This window comes from Ahaetulla prasina, chromosome 10 (assembly GCF_028640845.1).
Source record: "Ahaetulla prasina isolate Xishuangbanna chromosome 10, ASM2864084v1, whole genome shotgun sequence".
Taxonomy (NCBI): domain Eukaryota; kingdom Metazoa; phylum Chordata; class Lepidosauria; order Squamata; family Colubridae; genus Ahaetulla; species Ahaetulla prasina.
The window spans coordinates 1,912,429-1,938,374 of NC_080548.1; the positions used below are offsets into that span (position 1 = coordinate 1,912,429).

General features: G+C 45.4%; 1 protein-coding gene across 3 annotated transcripts in view; it reads left to right on the forward strand.

The window, feature by feature from the left end:
- The first annotated feature begins 1,008 nt into the window (after positions 1-1,008).
- CSF3R (colony stimulating factor 3 receptor) overlaps positions 1,009-25,946 on the forward strand; it is a 47,304-nt gene continuing 22,366 nt past the window's right edge. The window contains exons 1-10 of one of the 3 annotated variants that reach the window (XM_058196154.1): positions 1,016-1,156; positions 2,074-2,196; positions 5,962-6,061; positions 6,181-6,483; positions 9,315-9,438; positions 9,700-9,884; positions 10,896-11,050; positions 11,366-11,516; positions 12,133-12,209; positions 12,914-13,127. In XM_058196154.1, coding sequence (XP_058052137.1) covers positions 5,992-6,061; positions 6,181-6,483; positions 9,315-9,438; positions 9,700-9,884; positions 10,896-11,050; positions 11,366-11,516; positions 12,133-12,209; positions 12,914-13,127 — 1,279 coding nt within the window. In that variant the 5' untranslated portion in view covers positions 1,016-1,156; positions 2,074-2,196; positions 5,962-5,991. Of the gene's footprint in view, positions 1,157-2,073; positions 2,197-5,961; positions 6,062-6,180; positions 6,484-9,314; positions 9,439-9,699; positions 9,885-10,895; positions 11,051-11,365; positions 11,517-12,132; positions 12,210-12,913; positions 13,128-25,946 lie in introns of all 3 variants that reach the window. The other 2 variants (XM_058196153.1, XM_058196155.1) reach the window with 2 other exon arrangements.

Here is a 25,946-nt window from a genome sequence, read left to right on the forward strand (position 1 = left end):
CCTTTCCACTGAGGGCCCTGAGGAGAAGGGAGGCTTCGCCTTCTCTTGCCTTCTGCAGCCACAGCTCTCTCCCGGCAGGACAGGGGTCAGCTTTGCATCTTGCCTCTGAGTAACGGCTTTGCATTTGAGGGCAGCCGAGGCTCCATTCACACGACAGACGCAACCAGGTTTCTGAATTAAATCTTTTTTCTAGACTGACCAGATAAGAATCAGAGGGACCCGATTCTCCCAACGTCTAAAAGAAATAAAAACCTTTCGGTTGACACCTACTGAGCCAGGGCAGATGGGCAGAAGCCTCGGCTGGATCCAGACTTCTCTTGGTTAAGGGTGTCATTTGAACACAACCAAGTTATAGGTGGTCCTTGACTTACAACCGTTCATTTAGTGACTATTCAAAGTTACAACAGCACTGAAAAAAGAGTCCTAGGACCGTTTTTTACACTTACAAATGCTGCAGCATCCCCGCGGTCACATGATCAAAATCCAGACCCTGCCCTGTGATGACCTTTTACAACCTTCTGACAAGTAAACTCAATGGGGAAGATAGGTTCACTTTACAACTGTGTTGCTAACTTAACAGCTACAGTGATTCACTTAACAACTGTGGCAAGAAAGGTAGTAAAATGATGCGAAACTCACTTAAAACTGCCTGACTTAGCAACGGAAATTTTGGGCTCAATTGCGGTCCTAATTTGAGGACTATCTCTCTTCCGGTCATATTTTTAACCTCTGTGAAATATTTGGGCTTTTGAGGGAAAGGACAATTCCAGCCCACCCGACCTCTTCCTGGGCACTAGACACGTGGCTCCCGATTTCTGAGCAGGCCCAGCCGGTGGGGGCCACAAAGGTGTGGATTGCTCCACCAGTGACGCTGGGCCAGGCTCTGTGAAAGCCGAGAGGGAGGGGGGAAGCCGAAGGAGGAGTGTGCGCACCCCTTGTGTGAGCTGGTCAGCCACAGAGTTCCTTCCTTCCTGAGAGTTGGGCAGATAAAAGCTTTGAGCAGCATTTTGCAATCACCTTGCTCGGAGAGAGAGAGAGAATAACGACAGCTTTTGGCGTTGGGAGGATCATTTTTCGTCCAAGGGGAAGTGGGGCGGCTCACTGGCAGAGGAGTCCTCTCCAGGGAGCAGAGCTGTGGCACCTGAGCTCGCCGAAGGTAAGGCCTGGGCATCCCAGCCTCTTCCATCTTTCCAGGGTCCCTCGCATTACCTTACGTGCCGTGGCTACGCGCAGAATGTAACTGTGTGCCAGGTGGGGGTGCCTTGCGTGCCTTTTGCCTGCAGCTGCCGCTCAAGTGTTGCCAGACTCAGGAATGGCCAGAGGGCAGCGGTTTGGCAAGATCCCACTTCCTGAGTGCCCAGCCACAGCCACATGGGGATGAAGGGCTGGCGCTGCATGCCAGGAGGCCAGATTGCAACTAAAATGGCTGGCAAGGAGCAGCCGGGAAGTTGCTCTGGCGTCTGGCTAGATCACCAAACCTAGCCAGACCCTGGAGGTGCCTGAGCTCCTTGTGTCCACTGGTTCAGCTTGGGGACTGCTGCTGCAAGGGCAGGATGCTGGGGGCAGGGGGGGGGCTCAGTTTGACAGCATTTTCAGGGGGAGGGGTGATAAGCGTTGCTCGGGATCCTCCTAGTTGATATGTAGAGAGTCAGACTTCCAGGCAGACGAATCTCCAGATCATCTAAACTGGAAAGGTTGGTTGATCCAATCAGCAGTCAAATTTTCTTTGCTTTTCTTCTCTCGTTTTTTGTTAAGATTGTCATAATATAAAATACAAATAAAAACAAAGGTAGTAGAAAAATTGGAAAGGGAAAGAAAGGAGAAGCGGCATAGGTTAAAGGGGGAGAGGGGAAAAAAAGCTTTGACTCCCAAGCTTTTTTCAGCACAGTAAAATACAAAGTAGAATTACTTTTATATACTTAATAAGTACTATCCATTTGCATAATAACAAACTAATTTAACAGCAAATCTCAAAGTCAAGATTTCAATTTTTTTCTGCCTCAAGCCCAAAGTCTACAAGTGCTTTCCAGACAAGAACAAAACTAGATACATTATTTTCTCTCATTAAAACAGTTACAAGACTCAACATTCAGAAGGATCTTGGCAGACTTGAGCACTGGGCTCTGTGCAACAAGACGCCATTCACTCTTGAGAAGAGAAGGTCCTGCACTTAGGCAGGAAGAAGCAAATGCAGAGGTATAGAATAGAGGGGACCTGGCTCAATGTCAGTAACTGTGAGAGGGTCCTAGGTTTCCTAGTGGAGCACCACTTTAGTATGTGGCAGCAGGTCCTGCAGCTGCCAAAAAAGCCAATGCAGGCCTTAGGCAGCCTCAACAAAATCAAGATCACAAGAAACGATAGACTGCTGTATAATACACTACTCAGGCAATACTTGGAACATATTGGAATATATCCAATAATACAAAAAAGATGCTGAGACCCTAGCAAGAGTAAAGAAAAGAGCAACAGAGATGATTAGGGGTCTGGAGGTTAAATCATATGATGAACTTTTGAGGGAGCTAAGTATGTCTATCTAGAAAGAGAAGAATTAGGGGGACCCGATAACTGTTTTCAAGTACTTGAGGGGCTGTCACAGGAAGTCAATCTATTCTCCAAAGCACCAGAAGGCAGGACAAGAAGTAATGGGTGGAACCTTGTTAAAGAGAGGTCCAATCTAGAAGTAAGGAGAACCATTTGACCAGAATGGTATAAGATCTTCTGCCCTGAGCAGCAAGTTGGACTAGAAGACCTCTGAGGTCCCTTCCAGCCCTATGATTCTATGTTGATGTTGGCACCTCTGCTAACTAAAATTCTCTTTGCTTTTCTGCTCGATGACTTGGGTGACTCTTGGGAGCCATTGACCTTTCTCACCATCAATGGGCCAACCTCTGACTTCCAAACCCCAGCAGCCCAGCATTTACATCCAAGCAGATGGACAACCCATCACTCTGCTCCAGCAGTTCAGCCTCTTCTTCTTCTCCAGGGTAGAATTGACACAGGTGTCTAGCCTCTTACCCATGAGGCTGGAGCTCACCAACTCATAATGGGGTTGGATCAGAGTATGTAAGACCAGGCACTGATCCCAAAACCCCTTTCCTGGAGGATGGTTGGCATTTTCATAGCAGCTTCCATGCCAGGTAGCAGTCCCTTAATAATAGCCATCATGCATCAAAACAGCAAGTTGCCCGCAGGTAAAGGGTGAACTGCCCCTTATGCAACAGAGCAGTGCGCAGTCCACCCACTTGTCCATGGTTCAGGTTTCCATGAAATACGTGTATACACATAGCCGGCTGCTTTCTTGGAGCTTGAGCACCAAGATGATGCCAGGATGAAGATCCATAGGCCACAGGACTATGTACAGGTCAGGACCAGGTGAGATAGCTTCCCCAAACAAACCACTCCTTTGAATTCACCTTTGTACGTCAAACAGCAGGAGGGGAGGAGGGCCCTTTCCTGCACCCAAAAGCTGCCTTTGGTGAAGAGTCCAGTCGTCCACCTGTTTAAGCTCCCTTCCAGTCACTACAGCAGTCCTGCAGGTGCTGAAGAGCAGCCTTGGCAAAGGGAAGGATCTCAGACAAGCAACATACTGGCACTCCAGCCAGAGTTGCTCTGCAGACTGAGAAGGGTAGCATATAAATTTAATAAATAATAATTTAATCACCCTTTGGGGCCATACTTTGGTAACAACAAGTTGATTTACTTAACTAACATTTACATTTACAATGGAAAGCAACTTGAAATGCCTGGTACCACATACAGGTAGCCCTCGACGGACAACAGTTTGTTTAGTGACTGAAGCTTCAACAGCACTGAAAAAAGTGACATGACCGTTTTTCACACTTACAACTCTTGCCGCATCCCCATGGTCATGTGATCAAAATCTGCATGCTTCTCAATGGACTCGGATTTATGACGGTCGCAGCGTCCCTGGGTCACGCGATCCCCTTTTGCAACCTTCTGACAAGCAAAGTTAATAGGGATGCCAGATTTGCTTAATCATTGTGTTACTAACTTAACAACTGCAGTGATTCACTTAACAACTGTGGCAAGGAAGATTGTACAATGGGGCAAAACTCACTTAACTATCTTGCTTAGCAACAGAAATTTTGGGCTCAATTGGACTGTAAGTTGAGGCCTGCCTGTGTATACGGGTACATGGAGATGCACATAATAGAGTTGAAGCAAACTTCAGTCCCTCCATTGTAGCCCTTCTGTTAGATTTTCACATTGCATTTCCTTGTTTATCTTTAATGAACACTTCAAATGAATTGTGCCCCATATTGTAATCAGAAGGGCTTCACCAACCATTCAATCAGCATCACTGCCAGGTGGGATCAGGGCGCACCTATTGGCCACTTCAAGTGAGTGCTGGCTTCTCCTTCCCTTCCTTCATCTCTGAGCCTGGTCTGAGCTGGTCTCCCTTCCCTTTGGGGCAGTGGGAGGACTCAGCTCAGAGAGGTGGTGCCTAGCTTGGCCCAGGATCATGCCAAAGGGTTGGAGGGTTTTTTTAAAAAAAATATGTTTTATTAATATATTTTTATATCACATTAAAAAATCAATATATATATCTGAACAATGTGTTGTCTGGGCACAATTAATTTTAAGTAGAACACAGATTATGTGTTTATGTTATATATGTATGTTTGTTTTGTGTTGTGTTGTCGTAATAAAACCAATAAAAACTTTTTTTTAAAAAAAACTTAAGTAGAAATGCCATATTGATCAACATTAATCATAATAATAAACATAATAAACGTATCAGTAATAATTGCAAGATAGTAATACAATTAGTTTATCTATCTTACAAAGTCTTCAATACAAAAGTTCTTAACTTTTGGATCTTTTTAGATTCTAATCTCTGATTCTGTTAATTAACCATTGGTAAAACAAGTCCCATGTCAAAATGTATTCTGTTTCTTCCTTTACTTTTATTTTTAATGTTAATCTGTCTATCTCAGCATATTCTAATATTTTTTATAACACTTTTATCTATTTTTCCATTGTTGAGCAAACACAATTCTTGCTGCCATTAATACATATAAAATTAAATATATTTTCCCTTTGTCATATTGTTCCGGTAATATACCCAACAAGAATGTCTCTGGTTTCAAATCTATATGTTATTTTATCATTTTTTATAGCCAAGTATGTATTTTAGTCCAATATTTTTTCGCCTTTGAGCATGTCCACCACATATGATAGTATGAACCTTGTATCTGATTGCACTTCCAACATTTAGCTGATAAATGTTCATGCATCTTTGCTAATCTCATTGGTGCTAGATGCCATTTTATATAAGTTCTCCTTATAGGCCGTTGACATTGTTAGCTTACAATTTCTATCCCACAGTTTCTGCGGTTTGGAGAGCTTATAAGAGGCCACAAGTTGTCCCTGTGAGGCAGGGACTACATAACTTTCATCTCAATGGACGTGGTTATGGTACACTATTCTGTACATTCTGATTCATCCTTCCCTGGACAACTCAGCATAGCTTTAGGAGCTCCGTTTTGCTGCCCAAAAGTTGGAAACCAGACAAAAGGGATCAAGGCTCAGAGAAAGAAAAGCAAGTTGGATACGTTTAGCCTAGCTGGTGACAATGTTAAAATTCTAGTCAAATTTTTTTAAAAAAATTATTATTTGAATGTGCAACGCCAAAATGTATACCCACCAACTGAACAATATTTTTAGTGTACTGAAACTTGATACCACAGCAGGCAGAGGCACACAGAGAAGGCCAGGAAGTTGTCGAGAAGGTGTTAATGCCCCTTTGTGTGGTACACAAAGAGAGGATGAAATCCTAGCCTTTCGCCACCTTCCTCTTTGAGGCCCCACAGTAAGCCAAGCTTGTGTTCCTACCGATCATCCACCTTCAGAGCCAACCAAATCCCGCTCGAGGGGCAGGCCGCCCCCTTAAGGCGAAGGGCTGGAAGCTGCCTGAATGTCTCTTTCTGTAAACTGCAGGACTAAACGTTGCATTGCCTGAGCCAAAGCATGAGGAGCCCATGGGATTCCTGGGCAAAGATGCTGGGATGCACTCTTTGCCTCCTCTTGGTGCCAGAAGGTAGGTGCTCGTGGCCCCAGCTGGGGTAGCCTTGGGGAAAGGGCAGGGCACCACCTTTGTCAGCCAGCCAGCCAACCGCCCTGCCCTTCATTGCTTCCAAATCTTTTCTCCCTCTTCAGCAGGGTCCCTCTCCTGCAGTCACTTGGCTGTCAACTCCTCAGTTGTCGTATTGGGAGGAAACATCACAGCTTCATGTACCATCTGGAGAAACCACTGCCCCATTGCAAAGGATAGCAAAATCCAGATTATTTGGAAATTGAGCAACCAACTACTTCGAGGATCCCAGTACAGCTTCAGCGATGGAGTGGAAGTTTCCAACATCACTATCGGCCCCTTCAAGGAACCCGTGACTCCCCTGAGCTGCTACATGCAGGAACATGGCCTCCTACAGGTTATGAACCTTACCCAGATCTTGGCTGGATGTAAGTCTCACTGCAGGAATCCAAACGAGGGTGTCCACCATACAGTGATTATAAAGAAACCTTTGTACCGCCTGTTTATGAATCATAACAGGCAATAATCAATAACATCATTAATGATCCAACCCTGACCAAAATCCCTTATAAGCAGGATGTGATAAAAAAAAAGTCAAAATGGTCGCCATGAAAGAGTTTGGATCACATCTTTGCAGCCACTATCTTTTGTGACCCTCTGCAAACACTCCTACTCACTTATACTGCATCCAGATTTGATCACCACATTACAAAAAAGATGTGGAGACTCTAGAAAAAGTGCAGAGAAGAGCAACAAAGATGATTAGGGGGCTGGAAGCAGGGGTGAAATGTAAAATTTGTTACTTCCGGTTCTGTGGGTGTGGCTTGGGGAGGTAATGTGACTGGGTGGGTGTGGCTAACTTTTTTTAAAAAAACTTTTAAAAGCATTTTTTGTACAACTTCTTCGGCTGAAGAGATTGTAAAAAAATGCTTTTAAAAGCCTGTGATGATCAGGCAACTCAGTTGGGATCGCCAGAGGAAAAAAAGCTTTTAAAGGGTTCTGATGATCCCAGCTGAGTTGCCTGATCGTCAGAACCTTTTAAAAGCATTTTTTACAAGCTCTCTGGCCAAAGAGGTTGTAAAAAAATGCTTTTAAAAGGTTCTGGCGATCAGGCAACTCAGCTGGAATCGCCAGAGGAGCCTTTTAAAAGCTTTTTTTTTACAACCTCTTCGACCGAAGAAAAAATGCTTTTAAAAGTAAAAAAAAACCTCCGATGATCGCGTGGCTCAGCTGGGGCTGAGGGGGAAGGATTTTTGCTACTGGTTCTCCAAAGTGCCCGCTGCCATCGCTACCCTGGGCTGGAGGATGAAACATATGAAGAACAGTTGCTGGAATTGGGTATGTCTAGTTTAATGAAAAGAAGGACTAGGGGTGACATAGAATAGAATAGAATAGAATAGAATAGAATAGAATAGAATAGAATAGAATAGAATAGAATAGAATAGAATAGAATTTTTATTGGCCAAGTGTGATCAGACACACAAGGAATTTGTCTTGGTGCATATGCTCTCAGTGTACATGACAGCAGTCTTCCAATATTTGAGGGGCTGCCACCAAGAAGAGGGGGTCAACCTATCCTCCAAAGCACCAGAAGACAGGACAAGAAGCAATGGATGGAAACTAATCAAGGAGAGAAGCAACCTAGAACTAAGGAGAAATTTCTTGTCAGTGAGAACAATTAACCAGTGGAATGGCTTGACTTCAGAAGTTGTGGATGCTCCATTCTAGAGGCTTTAAAGACGAGACTGAACAGCTATCTGTCTGAAATGGAATAGGATCTCCTCCTTGAGCAGTGGTTAGACTGGAAGACCTCAGTCCCTTCCAGCTGTGTTATTTTACTGTTATAAGCCAAAGAAGAAAAACAGAAGCAGCTACCCATCTGGAGTATAAAAGGCCCCATCTTTGCTCCTCATCTAAAAGGGGCCAGGTAAAAGGAGACTCCTCTCTTGGGAGACTGTTCCCAAAAATTGCAGTATAAAAAGTGACACATCCCTTCTCCCCAAAACCTCTCTCCCGGGGGCGGGGGGGGGGGCGGCTAAAAAAAACCTTGGGCTGGTTGTTTCTAACACATTTCCTTTCTTGAAGCTCAAAACCAGCCTATTGCACTGAGCTGAGGAACAAACAGGCTAACAGAGAAGTTGAGAAAGAATAACAGTGTAGCAGGAAGGGAAGGGACCTTGGAGATCATCTAGATTCGAGACCAACCTCCTGCTAAAGCAAGACACCCTATTCCATTTCAGACAAATGGCTCTCTAATCTCTTTTTCAAAACCTCCAGAATTGGACCGGTGTTTCCAGTCACATGCTGGATCCAGCTTGTACTGGTTTGCAACAGAAAATGGATATATTTTCTAGAATGTGATGATTTGGTTGAGAGCACAGCTGAATTACAACCAGTAGTGCATGGATCCGCTATTCTCCAGGTAGCAATGAAACCAGCAGAGATAACTTCAAACATTTACCATCGTCCTAATCTTGGCAACTTTGTGAAGTGTGAAATTCAACTCCCAGAATTTGCCCACCAACGTTGGCCATTGCTAAGAATTCTGGGAGTCAAAGTCCACATCTCTCAAAATTGTTGCGGTGGAGAACCACTAGTTTGGTGTGCGATGAAATCCCTATTCTAACCAAATCCATGGAAAAGCATGATGTTGTTTGAGATGGCTTCAACAAAGAAGCGAAGCTACATTCATCAGTGACAGGGAGATGTCAGTTAAAATGCTGGATAGCCTTTCCTTCCTTCAAGAGAATAGAAATCAAAGTTCAGCCGTTGGCCATTAGTAAATATTTTAAGTTAATGAAATGACTTCGAAGTAATGCCACATAAATGCATTTTGTGGTTTGTTTTTTGTCCAATAAATCTAAAACTGAACTTAGCAACAGATTCACATCCTAACAAGCTGCCTGTATTCAGCAGAAGAGAAAGCCTGCCCTTTCACTAGGCACGGGGCTCTGGTTTCACAAGACCAAATAGGCATCTCTGCTCTCATTGACGGATGTTGTATAATAGAGAAGAAATTCTGGCTCATAAAAAAATACCAATGTTGATGGTGGGAGGGACAGCAGAAGTGAGGAGGCTTGTGTGTTTGAACGAGTCACCAGTCATGAACATCAAATTTTGAGACTTAAATTGCATTATGACAAATCTAATTCTCCACCGTTCAGTGTAAATCCCTCAAAGGACTGTTTCTGCCTGCAACATTGTCATTGAAAACTTTTTCCTGCTTCTTTTTTCCTGTTGCCCTGTGAATGCCAAACAGACCCTCCACGCCAACCTCAGAACCTCACCTGCATCTTCAACATTACCTCCAAGAGCCTGGCGTGCCAGTGGGACCCTGGCTGGGACAGCCTCCTCCCAACCCGTGTGGCCCTGAAGGGATTCAGGTGAGAACAGGAGATGAACTGTTGCAGTCAGGCTAGGGCCAACGAGGGAGGGGGGCAGTCTGCTTCTCTTCATTCTTATTCTTTCTGATCTTTAACTTTTTTAAAAAATCTGAATTTTTGGCTTAATTTTTCCCTTCCTCCTCGGAATAAGGTCTGCAAGAGGTGAGCCCTTTCCCTTTAATATGATCTTGCATTCTGTTAGCCTCTCTGTGCGGCGCTGGGAGCTGTGAGCCCCCCTGATAGCTCTTCTTGGTGTTTCAGGAGCTCAAGGGAGTGTAAGGCCCTGGACCCCATCACAGATTGCATTCCCGAGCCTGGCCAGAACTCCTGCATTTTTCAACGCCTGGAACTGCAGCTGTATCAAAAAATGCTTTTCTGGGTGTCTGTGGAAAATGACCTGGGCAACGTGACCTCTGAGCACTTGTGTGCCGACCCCATGGATTTAGGTGGGTGCCAACAGCAGGAGTGGGTCTCCCTGCCTTCTTTTCTAGCGAATGGGGCTGAATCCATAGGTGCCGGTGAGAAGCAGGGAGAGTTGCAATATGTTCATTCAGAGGCCAAAATGAGAAGCAATCTGTCTTGCCTAGAAGGTTTCTGTCCCTCCCTGAACTGGGAGAAAAGCTGCTGCTTGCTTGCAAGTCACTCAGCACAAAAGGGCTGCCCAGGGAGCCTCTGGGTCTCTGGAGCTTCATGGTGGTTGTCCCAAAAATGCTTTTTCAAAAGGGACCTGGACTTCCTTGGTTTGTCCTTGGGGGCGTCTCTCTTCTCATCCAGAAGCTTCTTGTGTGAGAAGCAAAACTTCTTCAAGGAAAAACCAAGAAAGTCCAGTTGCCTTTTGAAAAAGCATTTCTGGGATGCCCAGGAGAGAGACTCCAGCCTCCCTGATCCCCAGCCAGTCAAAAAAAAAAAAAAAAGCACCTCACCTTTGGGGAGGAAGAAGGAGGGAGGACTGATTGCCAGTGTCCTCTTTTCTCCCTATCCTGCCATCTCATATCAATATCGAACAATAACGACACTTTTTTGAATGGCACACAGCTTTTTTGGGTGGTCCATTCTTCATTCTCTAAAGAAGAGTGGAACGTCATTAAAAGGCAAGACTTTGAGCAGGAAAAAGGACATGTTCAGTTTCCAAAGGTCAAGGTGGGGAGAAAATCTGTTCCAAATCACCCTAAAGATCCAAGATCTCACTTTTGATGGAGGCCACCAAAGGTATCATTGGTGCGGATGCCTGTCAGGCACCTGGCACAACTTTTTTGGCCCCTGGGAGAAGCCCTTCCCTTCCCCTCCAATGATCTTTCGTGTTACTGTTTGATATAGGTCGCCTTTTAATTTTATTGTTTAGGGTGGTGATTTGACTCTTCTGGCTACCTCCCCTTGGGATGGCTTTGGAGGTTGGCATTAAGATACTTTAAATGAAGGATCAATCTCTCTCTCTCACCTCACGTTGTTCCTTCCAGCCTGGCTGGAGCCCCCGACCATCTGGGACATCAGGCCCCTCTCTGAGGAGAGCAATTGTCTGGTGGTCAAATGGGAGGCAGGAAAGGACAGCAAACTCCTGGAACAGGCCTGTGACCTGCGCTACCAGATGGAAGGCAGCCTGGAGTGGAGCCTTGTGAGTCCCCCTTTGCCTTGACAACCGAATGGCTTCGCTTGGTAGGACCCCTCTGGGGGGAACAGTCAAGGCTCCTTTGGCGTGGATTTCCCTTCTGCCCCTGTCCCCAAGCCCTCTGCTTCAGGCTTTGGGCCCTTTCTGGTAGCCACCCATAACACCCTGGCCTGTTTCCTCTTCCGTCCACTCAAAGGCCTTTTTACTCAAAGCAGTTCTGGCCTCTTCCTGCAAGTTGGAGGGTCCTGTGGGCTGGGGGAGGGGGTCAAAGGAAGGAGCCTTTCCATGGGCCAGCTGCTCCCATTCTCCCTTTCGTCCCAGGTTCACAACATCACCACCTCCAGTCGGCAGATCCGGCAGTGCGGTTTCCTCTTTGGCAGCCTCTACCATTTCCAGATGCGGTGCAGGCGCCTGTCTTTCAGCTACTGGAGCAGCTGGAGCCCGACCAAGCTCTTCACTACACACGAGAAAGGTGGGGAAGGGGAAGAATCCTATGGCTGCCCCCCACAGATGGCCAAGCCCTCTAAGTCACTGGGATAGCCAGGGCATTGAGACAGGTCCGGCTATGAAGGTGGAGGAACCGCTGCCTTTGGCCGTATCTGGAGTGCATCGTCCTCAGTGAACTACTAGAACACAGTAGCCCATGAAGCATCATATCACGTCTGCTTACAATCAAATACATTTAGTGAAATATGCAGGGGGGGGGACTTTCCAAGCAGACACTCCAACTAACGTTACCTGATCTTGAAAAGTTAAGGCAAGACTAGCTATGCAGCAGAGGGAACCCCAGGATGAGTTAGGAAAATGTCTATGGAGATTCTCCATCATCCAGGTCACAGCTGTCCCAAAGGTGCTTTTTCCAAAAGGCAACTGGACTTCCTTGGGTTTTCTCTTTGAAAATGTTTTGCTTCTCATCCAAGTGCCAGAAGGGAGCCGTGGCAAACCAATTTCTGAAGTGTAGCCCCGTGACTGACGGCAGTGGAGGTTGAGCGAGGCTTCCCGTTCCTGGGCTGCAAAGCTCGGCTGCTTTGAAGGAGAAGGCCAAGAGCCAAGTGCCGATGGTGCTGAAGCCTCTTTCTCTCCCACAGCACCTTCAGGAGTGCTCCATGCCTGGTGGAAACTGCGAGAGGCAGCGAATGGGACAGAGGTGCAGCTACTATGGAAGGTAAGCAGGTGCCTCACTGGCCAGGGCTCAAGGCAACTGGATTCCAGGAACTGCTCTTGGGAGGAGACCACAGCCAGGTGAACCAGCAGGAGCAGGAGGGAGATGGGTCATCGTATTAGAGGCGGTCAATGAACAATCACAACTGAGTCCAAAATTTCTGTTGTTAAGCAAGACAGTTTTGTCCCATTTTATGACCTTTCTTGCCACAGTTGTTAAGTGAATAACTGCAGTTATTAAGTTAGTAACATGGTTGTTAAATGAATCTGGCTTATCCATTGACTTTCCTTATCAGAAGGTTGCAAAGGGTGATCACATGACCCCGGGACACTGCGACCGTCATAAGTACATGCCGGTTGCCCAGAGTCTGAATTTATGACCTGTAATGCTCATGAAAAAACGGTCATAAGGTTTTCAGTGCCATGGTAAAATGGTCAGGAAGCAAATGATTGTAAGTCAAGGACTATCAGTATTGCATTAGTCCATTTTTAATCTTGGTTCATACAAACAAATTAGTCAAATGTCGTGAACTCTCAAAACCTACTTAGCCACAAAAGGACTGGCTAAAGTGAAAACAAAGGTTAGCGTGTTGTACAAATGCAAACTCTAAGCTCTTTTGCTGCTCTGATTGTGTTGTGTGAACACAGGCAATATGGGCTGTAGATTTCATGTGCTGCATTTCCACCTGCCTTGATCTTGTTCTACAGCCGATGAAGCCGCACGAGGCCAATGGCAGAATCCTGGGATACTGTGCAGCGCTCAGCGCCAGTCAGCACCCGGCCAGTTCACTCTCTCTGTGTAACACCACCAAGAGGCAATGCACATTCTTGATGCCGCCAGGAGCCGAAAGGATTTATCTCTCAGCTTACAATTCCAGAGGTGCCTCTCAACCCACAGAAATCTTCTTGCTGGAGAAAAAAGGTAGGAAGTAGATTCACTCAGTATCCCATTTCTGTGAATCTGCTATTCCGTTTATTTTATTTTAGGTCTTCTTTTAAAAAAAAGAAGAAGGGGGAGGGGGACTGTAACTTTTGTCTCTATTTACAGATTTCCCCAAACATATATATATTTATTCATTTTTTAATATATTTTAATCAATTTTTACAACCAATTTTCCCTGACATAACTGCAATTTTCATGAATGCCTCCTTTTTTGAATGTAGGCATTATTCAAATAATATTTTATTGAATTAATGAATATTGTAAAATTAGTAGAAGTGTACATTTTGAAGAATAACTAAATTTCAGATCAAATAATGCAGCCCTTCCCAACCAAAGAGATCTCCAGTATTTTTCTCACAGAATTTGTCAGCTGGCAACGCAGCCATGACTGAAAACCCCAGAAGTTGGTCTTGAAGATCCAAGTGCTGAATGAGCTGCTTGAATGTTCCTTCTTCAGCTGTTTTGTTCTGTGGGTTTCAAATTAGGTGCCTGGCTGATGGATTCCAACTCATTGCTTCTGCTAGTGGCCCATTTATTTGAGCAACAGGCTCTAGAAATTCTCTGGCTGGCTTTATTGAAGTTTTGTGTCCCTTAATTCTTTGTTGTAGCCGATGTCTTGTGTGGCCTGTGTCGTTTTGATTGCAACCCTGGCAGTTGTATACAATATTGGTTCGGGGGTGGGAGGGGGATTGCAGTCTTTCGTTTTGCACAGAGTTTGCAGGGAATTCTGGGGGCCACCTTTGATCCCCAGTGGGTGTAAAAACCTCCTAGTATCTTCTGACACATTCTATGGCAGCATTAGAAACCTAGAAACAAGGATACATTTCCTGACAGTGAGAACAGTTAAGAACAATTAAGTGGACCGGCTTGCCTTCAGAAGTCATGGATGCTCCATAGCTGGAGCCTATTTAGAAGAGTCTAGGCAGAATGGTCTAGGGTCTCCTGTTTGGGCAGAGGGTTGGACTAGAAGACTTCCAAGGTCCCTTCCAACTCTGTTATTCTGTATTCTGTTAGTATACTAATTCTTTCTGTTCTTTGTTTTGTGTCCTAGTACATTGTTTTATGAAATGGGGGGAGATAGGGGGCCTTGAGTGTACTTAAATTCGGTCCTTCAAAGCAGGAGTCTCCAACCTTGATAACTTTAGCTATGGCTTGCTGAGGAATTCTGGGAGTTGAAGTCCAGAAGTCTTAAAGTTGCCAAGGTTGAAGCCCCTTGCTTCAGAGTGTTCCTGAGCTATGTAGGGTGCCCTAGACCTGAGAAATCTTACTCTCCTCATTCTGCGGGCTGAGGATGGTTGCTGCAGATTTTAACATTTGATCAGTGTGTACCAGTTTTCTGTAAACTTGAGTTTGTGATATGGCCTATTTTTTGTCTGGGGATGAGGGTGATGAGGGTAAAAATGGGACGGGCAGCTGTGTTTGTTTGCTTTCTCAGTCTCTATGTGAACTTAATCCCTGGGTACTGAGTGCCCTTTTCAATTTGATTTTCTAGGAGGATTAGAAATGGCTTAACTTTGTTTTTACTTTTTGCACCTTTAAGCGTGTGTTGACTACTGGCAACTGCCTGGACAAGTCCCTGCAGTTTTCTTGGCAAACTTTTCAAAAATGTTTTGTCATTGCCTACTCCAAGGGCTTAGAAAGCCTGACTCTACTATAGTCACCCAGCTGGCTCTACGTCTAAAGCTGATGAGAATTCAGGGTCGAATCGATTCTAGCTTCGTGTTTTCACCATTATACCAAACAGGCTTTCTCTTATTAACACAGTTGATCATATTTTGAGTTTGATTCTGGGAAGGGCAATCTCCTCAGGAGCATGGCTGCTTCTGCCTGGGAAGTGCAGTTCATGAGTATTCTTGTGATCTGTTGGAGTACTCAGTTGTTAAACTGGATGTAGGTAGTGAGGCTTAGATTAATTACAGGTGCATTCAAAGGGATTTTCTCTCTTGGAAGAGTGTGAAACCCACATCCAAAAGATTATGAGGCTAGAGAAATACTTGAGGCAAATCAGAGGGGTTTTTTGGACACGGATGAAGTGCTGTTCCTGAGGTTCCCTGAACCCATATTCAGAAGCCACTGAACAACAGTTGACCGGGATAGAGAGTTGAGTTGGCTCTCTCCTGCTTCACCAAATAGTCCCCTACTGCCCCTGTTGATTAGCTGCTCTTTGAGACAATCCAGGCTGGACCGTGGATTTTCTTTCTAGAAACCAAATGGGTTCAAGAGAAAGAAGCTGATATAAAAGAACCAGACTCTCTTTCTGCCCAAAGCAGGTAGAGATGCTTGGAAAAACACCATGAACAGCAAGGAAACAAGGGGCCTCTTGCACCCACCTCCAGTGCCCAATACCTTGGCAGAGATGGGATTCAGCCAGTTTGCACCACTTTGGGAGAACCGGTTGTTAACTTTCTGAGCAGTTTGGTGAACTGGTTGTTGGAAGAAATCATTAGGGCAGAGAACCGGTTGTTAAATTACTTGAATCCCACCACTGGACCTTGGACTGATGCTGCCCCCTCTGATAAAACACTTGGCAAAGTACGATTGCAGTGCCTATGCACATCAAAAGTCCCACAGTTCCTTACCACTTAAAAAGGGAGAGACTGGAGGAGCCACAGATGAAGGAAGAGTCAAGAAGAGGTTGGGGACAAGAAGAAGGCAACCCGCTAAGACCTTGGCAGAAAAAAGGGCTCGACCTGTTCCTGCCATAGCTAGGTGCAAATGAAAAAAAGGCCAAAGGCAAGCAAAGCATGATTTTCCAAGAGCCTCTCTCTGTGGGGGAGTTTTTCTACCGTGTGTTTTGCGGGAGGGAACAATTGCACAATGCATGAGAAGGAGCAGAAGCAAAACAGGAAACTCAGCCCTTTTCTTTCGAAACAAGCCGATCTTCCTAGATAGTATGCAGGCTCTTTGTTGTTTGCAAGCTGGGCTTTCTTTCAGAGTGGGGAGCCTGCTTTGCCCCGTGTCAGTCTATGCTGGAGCCAAACATGCTCTGCCATCTCCCCATGACATTGCCTTGATCTCATCCATAAGAGAGGCAGCCATTATTCATACTAAAGTGGCATTTTCCCTTTAAGCCAATAGCATCTAACACCAGGCCCTGTGGCTTATCCTTGACCAGCCTGAAGGCAAAGTCCGATGATCGGGAGTGGGGGAGTCAATCTCTATTGGTCACCCCAAAGCATGCCCCTCCCCTCCCCTCCATCAATCAATCAATCAATCAATCGGAATAGTGGTGGAAGGGACCTTGGTGGTCTTCTAGTCCAACCCCTTGCTCAAGCAGGAGACCCTATACTATTTCAGACAAATGGCTGTCCAGTCTCTTCTTAAAAGCCTCCAGTCATGAAACATCCACACCTTCTGAAAGCAAGCTGTTCCATTGGTTAATTGTCCTCACTGTTAGGAAGTTTCTCCTAAATTCCAGGTTGCTTCTCTCCTTGACTAACTTCCCTCCATTGTTTCTTGTCCTGCCTTCAGGTTCTTTGGAAAATGAGTTGACCCCCTCTTCTTTTTGGCAGCCCCTCAAATATTGGAATACTGCTATCATGTCACCATTAATTCTCCTTTTCTTTAAAGTAGCCAAATCCTGCAAACGTTCTTCATATGTTTTAGTCTCCAGGCCTTTAATCATTTTAGTTACTCTTCTCTGTACTCTTTCTAGAGTCTCAACATCTTTTTTGTATTGTGGTGACCAAAATTGGATGCAATATTCCAGGTGTGGCCTTACTAAGGCTTTATAAAGCAATACTAATACTTCACGTGATTTTGATTCTATGCTTCTGTTTATACAACCAAGTATTTTATTAGCTTTTTTGGCTGCTGACGCCCACAGCTAGCTCATGTTTAAGTGATTGTCCACTAGGACTCCAAGGTCCCTCTCACAGTTACTGTTTTGAACAGGTTTTTCCCAATTATAATTATAGGGTTGATGATAGGAGATTCAATTTTCATGGAACAGAACCAACCATCTGTAGACCAGATAGTCAATCCAGAGTGGTATGTTGTCTCCTTGGAACAAAAATCAAAGATGTGGCTGAGAACCTAACCAAAATAATAAAACCCACAGATTACTACCCTTTTCTACTACTACATGTAGGGAGAAATGACACAAAAAAGACTTGAAAACAATATTGAGTGATTATCAGCAGCTAGGCAAGAAAGGAGTTAGTTGCTCAAATAACTTTTTCATCTATACTGCCAACGTAAGGTCAACATCCGATAAGGGAACAAAGGATTCTAGAAGTGAATCACTGGCTAAAGGATTGATATCAGCAAAAAAACTTTGGGTTCCTGGATCATGGTCTGCACTACCTCCATGATGGGCTTTTGGCAAGAGATGGGCTACACCTCACAAAGACTGGGAAGAATGTTTTTGTGGAAAACAACTGGCTCAACTTATCAGGAAGGCTTTAAACTAAAATTGAGGGGGAGGGTGACCAATCTCCAGGACCTAATTCCAAGCAAAACCCCTAGAAAACAAGTGAAATAATGAGGGAAGGAGGGAATGGAAGGAAGACAAACTGGGCCGCGGTGTGGCTCAGGCTGTAAGAAGCCTGTTATTAAAACACAGCTGCCTGCAATTACTGCAGGTTCTAGTCCCACCAGGTCCAAGGTTGACTCAGCCTTCCATCCTTTATAAGGTAGGTAAAATCTACCTTATAAATCTCCCTTTGCTGCGTCACCTGCAAAGTCATGGAATCAATCATCAACCAATCCATTACCTCACACTTAGAAACTAACAACCTACTCTCCAACAAACAATTTGGTTTCAGGAAAAAGTTATCATGTAACTTACAACTTCTCCACTGCAAAAACATATGGACTTCAAATCTAGATCAAGGCAAATCAATAGATGCAATCTACATAGACTTCTGCAAAGCTTTTGACTCAGTAGTACACGATAAACTTCTCCTTAAACTAACATCCTATGGCATCTCAGGACCCCTCCACAAATGGATATCTGCTTTTCTGTCTAACAGACAACAAGTGGTCAAAATTGGCAATGCTTTATCAAATCCTGTTCCTGTCAAGAGTGGCGTTCCTCAAGGCAGCGTCCTTGGACCAACACTCTTTATTCTATACATTAATGATCTTTGTGACCATATCTCAAGTAATTGTGTTCTCTTTGCTGACGATGTCAAACTATTTAACACCACAGACAACACTTCTATCATTCAAAACGACCTTGACCATCTAACTGCTTGGTCTAAAAATTGGCAGCTCCAAATTTCAACCAGCAAATGCTCAGTCTTACATATAGGAAAAAAGAACCCTAAAACTAAGTACATACTAGATGGACATTACCTTACAGACGACCCCATCCCGTTAAAGACCTTGGAGTTTTCATGTCAAATGATCTAAGTGCCAAAGCCCACTGCAACTACATAGCAAAAAAGCTCTAAGAGTTGTAAACCTAATTTTGTGTAGCTTCTTTTCCAAAAACACCACACTACTAACCAGAGCATATAAAACATTTGCTAGACCAATTCTAGAATACAGCTCACCTGTTTGGAACCCTCACCACATCTCTGACATCAATACAATTGAACGTGTCCAGAAATATTTTACAAGAAGAGTTCTCCATTCCTCTGAAAACAACAAAATACCTTATCCCACCAGACTTGAAATCCTAGGCTTAGAAAACTTGGAACTCCGTCGCCTTCGACAAGACCTAAGTTTAACTCACAGAATCATCTATTGTAATGTCCTTCCTGTCAAAGACTACTTCAACTTTAATTGCAATAATACAAGGGCAACCAATAGATTTAAACTTAATATAAACCGCTTTAATCTAGATTGCAGAAAATATGACTTCTGCAACAGAATCATCAGTGCTTGGAATACTTTACCTGACTCTGTGGTCTCTTCCCATAATCCTAAAAGCTTTAACCAAAAACTTTCTACTATTGACCTCACCCCATTCCTAAGAGGACCATAAGGGGCGTGCATAAGCGCACAAACATGCCTACCGTTCCTGTCCTATTGTTTTTCTTTTCTTCTTCCTATATATGTTTATATGTGTATATACTATATAATCTTTTTGTATGATGTTGTGACAAAATAAATAAAATAAAAAATAAAATAAATAAATGAGGACCCAGATTGTTGGGGGGGCAATAAGTTGACTTTGTAAATATACAAATAGAATGAGACTATTGTCTTACACACTGTAAGCCGCCCTGAGTCTTCGGAGAAGGGCGGGATATAAATGTAAATAAAAAATAAATAAAAAATAAAAAATACCAGACATAGGAAGCATACCCAGAGTCAGACATAAAGACCTCAAGTGCCTATATACACAAAGTTTGGGGAACGAACAGGGTGAATACATGAAGGTAGATATGATATAGCTGGAATTACAGAAACTTGGTGAGACGAAACCCACGACTGGAACATACTGATAGAAGGATACAAACGGTTCAAAAAAAACCAGACTCCATAAAAGAGGAGGTGGAGTAGCACTGTATGTAAAGAACCACTATATTGCTATGAAAATGCACGAAACCCAAGACGAAAACCTCCTAGAATGCATATGGATCAATATAAAAGAAAAAAATAGAACGACATTGTCATAGGTCTATACTATAGGCCAGTGATGGTGAATCTTTTCGCACTGACTGCCGAAAAGGGAGTGCTCACACGTCTGGGACACAACCCGGAAGAGAAGCAGCCCAGGGCGCACGCACATGCCTGAAAATGAACTTCTGGTTTCAGCAAGCTACTCTTCCGGGTTTCTGGCACACATGCACACACAACAATCGGCTGACCGGTGCGCATGCTCACGCAGGAAAACAGAAGACCAGCACTTCTAGTTTCCAGCACTACCGCATGCAAAAACGCCAGCTGATCATCACTCGTGCATGCACCCCAGAAACTCGGAAGAGGAACGGGTAATGCCGCACATGCCAGATGACATGGCTCTGCATGCCACTTCGGGCACACGTGCCATAGGTTCACCATCATGGCTACAGGCCATCCAAACAAGCCAAAAAAAATAGATGTACTTTTTGCCAACCAACTAACAAATATATGTAGGAAACACCCTACAGTAGTAATGGGGGACTTCAATTACCCTGACATCAATTGGAAGACTAATTCTGCACCAAGAGAGAAATCAAATAGGTGTCAGGAATAAGTGCCTGACAATAGGTATCTGACCAAATTAGCTGACAACTTTGTGTCTAAAAGGTAGAGGAGCCATACTGAACGTAATTTTTACAAACAGAGAAGTGATAGGGGGAATTGAAACTGCAGGAATCTTGGGTGAGAGCAACCATGTCATGCTAGAATTCAACTTAAGACAAGCACAAGCAATAGAACATAATGATACCAGAGTCTTAGATTTTTAAAAGAGCTGATTTTAACTAACTCAGAGAGAACCAGGGAAATATTCCTTGGATGAAAATCCTAAAGGGGAAAAAAACTCAAGAAGCTTGGGAAACTCTGAAAATTATGATTATAAAAGCCCAGTCCAGCCACAATATCACTGAAAAAGAAAAACAAGAAATCCAAGAAGAAACAAGCATGGCTGCACAAAGAACTCTTAAGAGACAAATTGGACAAGTACAAAAAATGGAAAGAGGGACACACAACTAAGGCAGAAAATCAGCCAATAGGCAGAATCGGCAAAGATGAGGTCAGGAAAGCAAAGACTCAGAATGAACAAAGACTTGTAGTAAAAGTCAAAGATCATGTTATGTATTGACAGTTGTGCCTTTAAATATTTGAGCGGGAAATCAGCACGTTGCTGATTGGACGAAGCCTCCAGCAGAACTGTATAAAAGGAGAGGTTTTTCCCCCAGCCTGTTGCTGGGTTCACCATATATTAAAGAGCTGTTGTCACTACCCTGGTCTCCAGCCTCGTTACTTCCCGAACCTAACATTGGCGACGAAGGTGGGATCTCGAGGCTAAGGAGAACCAGAACCGAGCTGAAGCACACGATAGTTCGAACCCAGCAAAACTCAGGGCAGAAAGCGGAAATGGCAAACCGCCACCCGCACCCGTACAACCCGGCAAGGAGAAATGGGAACATATGACCCGTTTGAAAGCTTTCTAGAAGCCAACGAACTGCAGGATCCCTGATAACCGCAAGGGCTTCCTAAGCCATTGCGGGCGAGGATCAGATTGCGGAAGCCCTGGCAGAGCCAACGCCCGATACAATCGGTATCGTGGCCGACTCTGCAGACTTTGCTGAAGAACCATTTCGCACCGACGCCGCCCAAATACGTGCAGCGGTTTGAATTGGAGAACGAGACAGATGGAGGCGAGTCCATCGGTGACTACATGGCGCTTGAAGAAGAGCGCCCAAGGACTGTGGATACCGAGACTTAGACGAGTGCTACTCGAGCAACTCATCCGAGGGTCAAGGACATCCGCCCACGGCGACGACTGCTAGCCAGGAGCAACCTGACACTAGCCACCGCTCTGGACGAGGCCAGAGCACACGAAATGTCTACTAAAGCAGCAGAGACTCTGCAAAGCCTCTTCAATCCAAGGCGGCGCAAAGCCAACGCCAGTACACCAGGAGGAGATTCAGTCCGAATCCGAAGGTGAGGCGAGGATGAGGAAGGGTCTGCCGGACCGAAGCGCGACACTGAGGACCGTGACGAGTGCGGAAGCTGCGGAGGGCAGCATCAGCGCCAACGCTGCAGGTTTAAAGACGCAACATGCCGGCGGTGTGGGAAGAAAGGACACTTAGCTCAGGTTTGCAGAGCGCCCAACCTTCCCGCGAAAATTCAAATCGGCCAATCAAAGCGGAACCGGAAAGGCGGCCCGCGATTGGTTCAAACAAGAAAGGCGCCAAGTCTAACCAAACGACTGTCATTATAGGCGCCTACCAACCAAAGTGGAAAAGAAGATTTTACAAAGCCCAAGATCGAGGGAGTAGGGTGCAGGCTTGAAGTAGACACGGGATCAGCGATCACCATCATGTCCTGGGACACCCTGGCGAAGTCACTGCCGTCCGTCATGAAGCGCCATTTGCAAGCACAGCGGCTACGAGTGCACGACTACCAGGGAATCGCATCCCTGTTCGAGGACCACCTCCGTCCGAGTCGAGTGCGGCCCTCACAAAGACCCTGCCCATCACGATCGTCGAAGGAACTCTGCCCAGTCTGTTGGGACTAGACTGGTTTCGTGCCCTGGGCATGGGAGTGACTGGCATCTACAGAAGTGACTGCAATTTGAAAGACATTCTCTTTAACGAGTTCAAGATGTCTTCAAGGACTGCCTGGGCAAGTACAAGGGACCCCTATTTCCTTCAACTTAGACCCCAGGTAGCCCCATTAGGCTTAAGGCGAGGAGAGTCCTTTGCCCTAAAACCAAAAATTGATAAGGAGCTGGACAAGCTCATAAATCAGGGGTTTTGGTGCCAGTCGATCACGCAGTGGAGACGCCAATCGTCACCCCAATCAAGTCGGACGGGTCAATTAGAATTTGCGCTGACTACAAGGCGACGCTTAACAAAGCCTTACAGAAAAGCGACCGGTTCCGTGGTGCAACATTTATTGCACTCCTTGGGGCAAGGGCAAGTCTTTGCAAAGTTAGACTTGGCCCAAGCCTACCAACAACTGCCAGTAGACGCCCGCACAGTCAAGCCCAAACGATTGACGACAGGGGGCATTCAAGTGCACCCGATTGCAATTTGGGGTTAGTGTGGCACCAGGGCTGTTCCAAAACCTGATGGAACGACTACTGCAAGGGCTCCAGGGGTAGTTCCCTACTTCGATGATGTCCTAATTTCAGGGGAAAACATGGAGGAATTGGGGGAGCGGGTAAGAAAGGTCTTGAGCATTTTCCGGACAGCCGGATTAAAAGTCAAGACAAATAAATGTCAGATAGGGGTCGAATCGGTCGATTTCTTGGGCTACCGGATAGACAAGAAAGGAATTCACCCTACTGAGAGCAAGGTTAAGGCAATTAGGAAGGCTCCAGCGCCAAAAACAAAGCAGAGCTGCAGGCATTCCTGGATTGGTTAATTTTACGCGGTCTTTTAAAGAACAAAGCAACTGCTATGGAACCGCTGCATAGGCTCTTAGGAAAAATACTGTTTGGTCTTGGGGAAAGTCAGAAAATAGGGCTTTTGAAGCAGTAAAGAACCTGCTCTCAAGTGATAGCCTGCTCATCCAATATCACGACTCACTACCCTAGTGCTGGTTTGCGATCGTCACCTTATGGGGTGGGGCTGTACTCAGCCATAGACTTCCAACGCACAGAAGCCCCTATAGCGTTCTACTCTAGAACGATGTCCTCCCAGAGAGGAACTACAGCCAATTAGACAAAGAAGCATTAGCCATTGTATCAGGGTCAAAAAATTCCATGAGTATGTCTTTGGGCGGAATTTTGAAATTGTGACTGACCACAGACCGTTATTGGGACTACTGGCTGGCGACCGGCCAACACCTGTGGCACTGTCGCCACGTTTGACTCGATGGACTATATTTTTAGCCGCTTACTCATACAAGCTGCAGCATCGACCCGGAAAGAAGTGGGGCATGCAGGCGCTTTGAGCCGATGCCCACTGCCGGGGCGACCGAAGATCCCACTCCGGGACACCCATCCTCCTTATTGACTCGTTGGACTCTGGCCCAGTCACATCAGGAAGTGGCTCGGGCATCATGCCGGGACATTGTGTTAAGGACTGTACTCGGTTGGGTACAGAGAGGGTGGCCGCTGCGCGGCGAGCAGTTCAAAATTTGTTAAAGCGTGATGAGCTCTCGGCTCAAGGGGTGCCTGTTATGGGGTGATCGTGTAATAATTCCTGTTAAGTTAAGGGCAAGGTATTGGACCTCCTCCACGAGGTCACCCAGGCATCGTGAGGATGAAGGGTTAGCTAGAAGCTATGTATGGTGGCCACTCATGGGCAGAGATTGCTGAGAGGGTAGGGAAATGCCAAGCTTGCCAAGAGTCCAGACCGCTACCCCAACAGCCCCAGTCAGAGAATGGGAAAAGCCCCAAGGGCCTGGTCAAGAATCCACATTGACTTTGCTGGCCCTTTCACGGCCAAACATTCCTAGTGGTGGTGGACGCATTTTCCAAATGGTTAGAGATCATACTTATGAAGTCCACCACAGCCGAAACAGTAATCGCAACCCTGCGCCACCTATTCGCAACTCACGGGTTGCGGACACTCTGGTGTCCGACAATGAGCCCCAATTCACGGCAGCCCAGTTTGAAGAGTACCTGGCAGAGGAAGGCATCCGACATGCCTCTCTGCACCTTTCCACCCTCGTCGAATGGCCTTGCAGGCGTTCCGTCCGGGCGCTAAGGAGGCATTGTCCAGGCTCAAGCCAGGTGACTGGCAAACAAAATAGACTTTTTCCTAGCCGTCCAGCATAGGACCCCAAGCACAGCCACTGGGAAAAGCCCAGCCGAATTGCTAATGGGACGAAAACTCGGTGCCCACTTGACCGTTTGAACCCCATTACACACCGAGGTTACAAGGGGGCTAGAAAACAAGGAATTGAACATAGGCGACGGGTGTGGGCCCGAAACTATGGGGACGGCCCTAGTTGGCTCGCAGGACAAGTAACAAGAGTAACAGGGCCAAAATCGTATGTGGTAGAGCTACCAGACAACCGAATGTGGCGGCGCCACATAGATCAGTTAAGGAAGCGAATAACTGACCAAACCGAACCAACAGAGACAGGTAATGACCAATACCATTTGAATCCACAGCTGACAATGACCGGGAGGCGCAAGACTTAGCTGAGGTCCCAGAGTTCCAGCGACGCCATCAGGTCCCGAGGGAAACAGCAAGGAAAATCCCAAAATTAATCCAAAGCCGGATGGCCAAGAAAAGAGTCGGCCAATAATCCAGAGCCCGGCCCAGAGAAAGAGCTGGGAGGAGAAAACAGCCCTCCGACCAGCTCGAAACACCACCAGAACTGAACCGCGCAGGTCAGAAAGAACTAGGAGACGCCCAGGTTATTTGCGTGACTACGTCGAAAAATAACATGTAAATAAATATGTAAATAAGACCAAGTGTTTTCTGGGAGGGGAGGAGTGTTATGTATTGACAGTTGTGCCTTTAAATATTTGAGCGGGAAATCAGCACGTTGCTGATTGGACGAAGCCTCCAGCAGAACTGTATAAAAGGAGAGGTTTTTCCCCCAGCCTGTTGCTGGGTTCACCATATATTAAAGAGCTGTTGTCACTACCCTGGTCTCCAGCCTCGTTACTTCCCGAACCTAACAGATCATAAAAACAAGTTTCTTCCAACATATAAATAACAAGAAAAAAAAATCAAGGAAACAGTTGGTCCACTAAAGAGAGAAGACAGCAAAGAAGCAGCAGGCAACAGAGAGAAAGCAGGGCTGCTTAACTCATTCTTTGCATCTGTCTTCCCACAAAAAGAAACTATAGCTCAACCTACCAAAAACAAAACTCTAAAAGACAGACTAGAAATAAAAGTTACAATAAGCAAAAAAAATGGTAAGAGAACACCTGTCTGATCTTGATGAATACAAATCACTGGGACCTGATGGATTACACCCCAGTGTTCTAAAGGAGCTGGCAGATGTCGTCTCAGAACCACTGTACCACATCTTTCAAAATTCCTGGAGCACCAGGGAACTACCAGAGGACTGGAAAAGAGCTGATGTGGTTCCCATCTTCAAAAAAAAAAAGTTAGGGGGGAACAGACCCAGGAAAATACAGACCGATCAGCCTACCTGGGAAGATACTGGAAAAGATCATTTAAAAAACCGATCTGCCAACATCTAGAAACAAGTAAAGTAGTAACTAGAAGTCAGAATGGGTTTGTTAAAAATAGATCATGCTAAACAAATCTTATTTCATTCTTT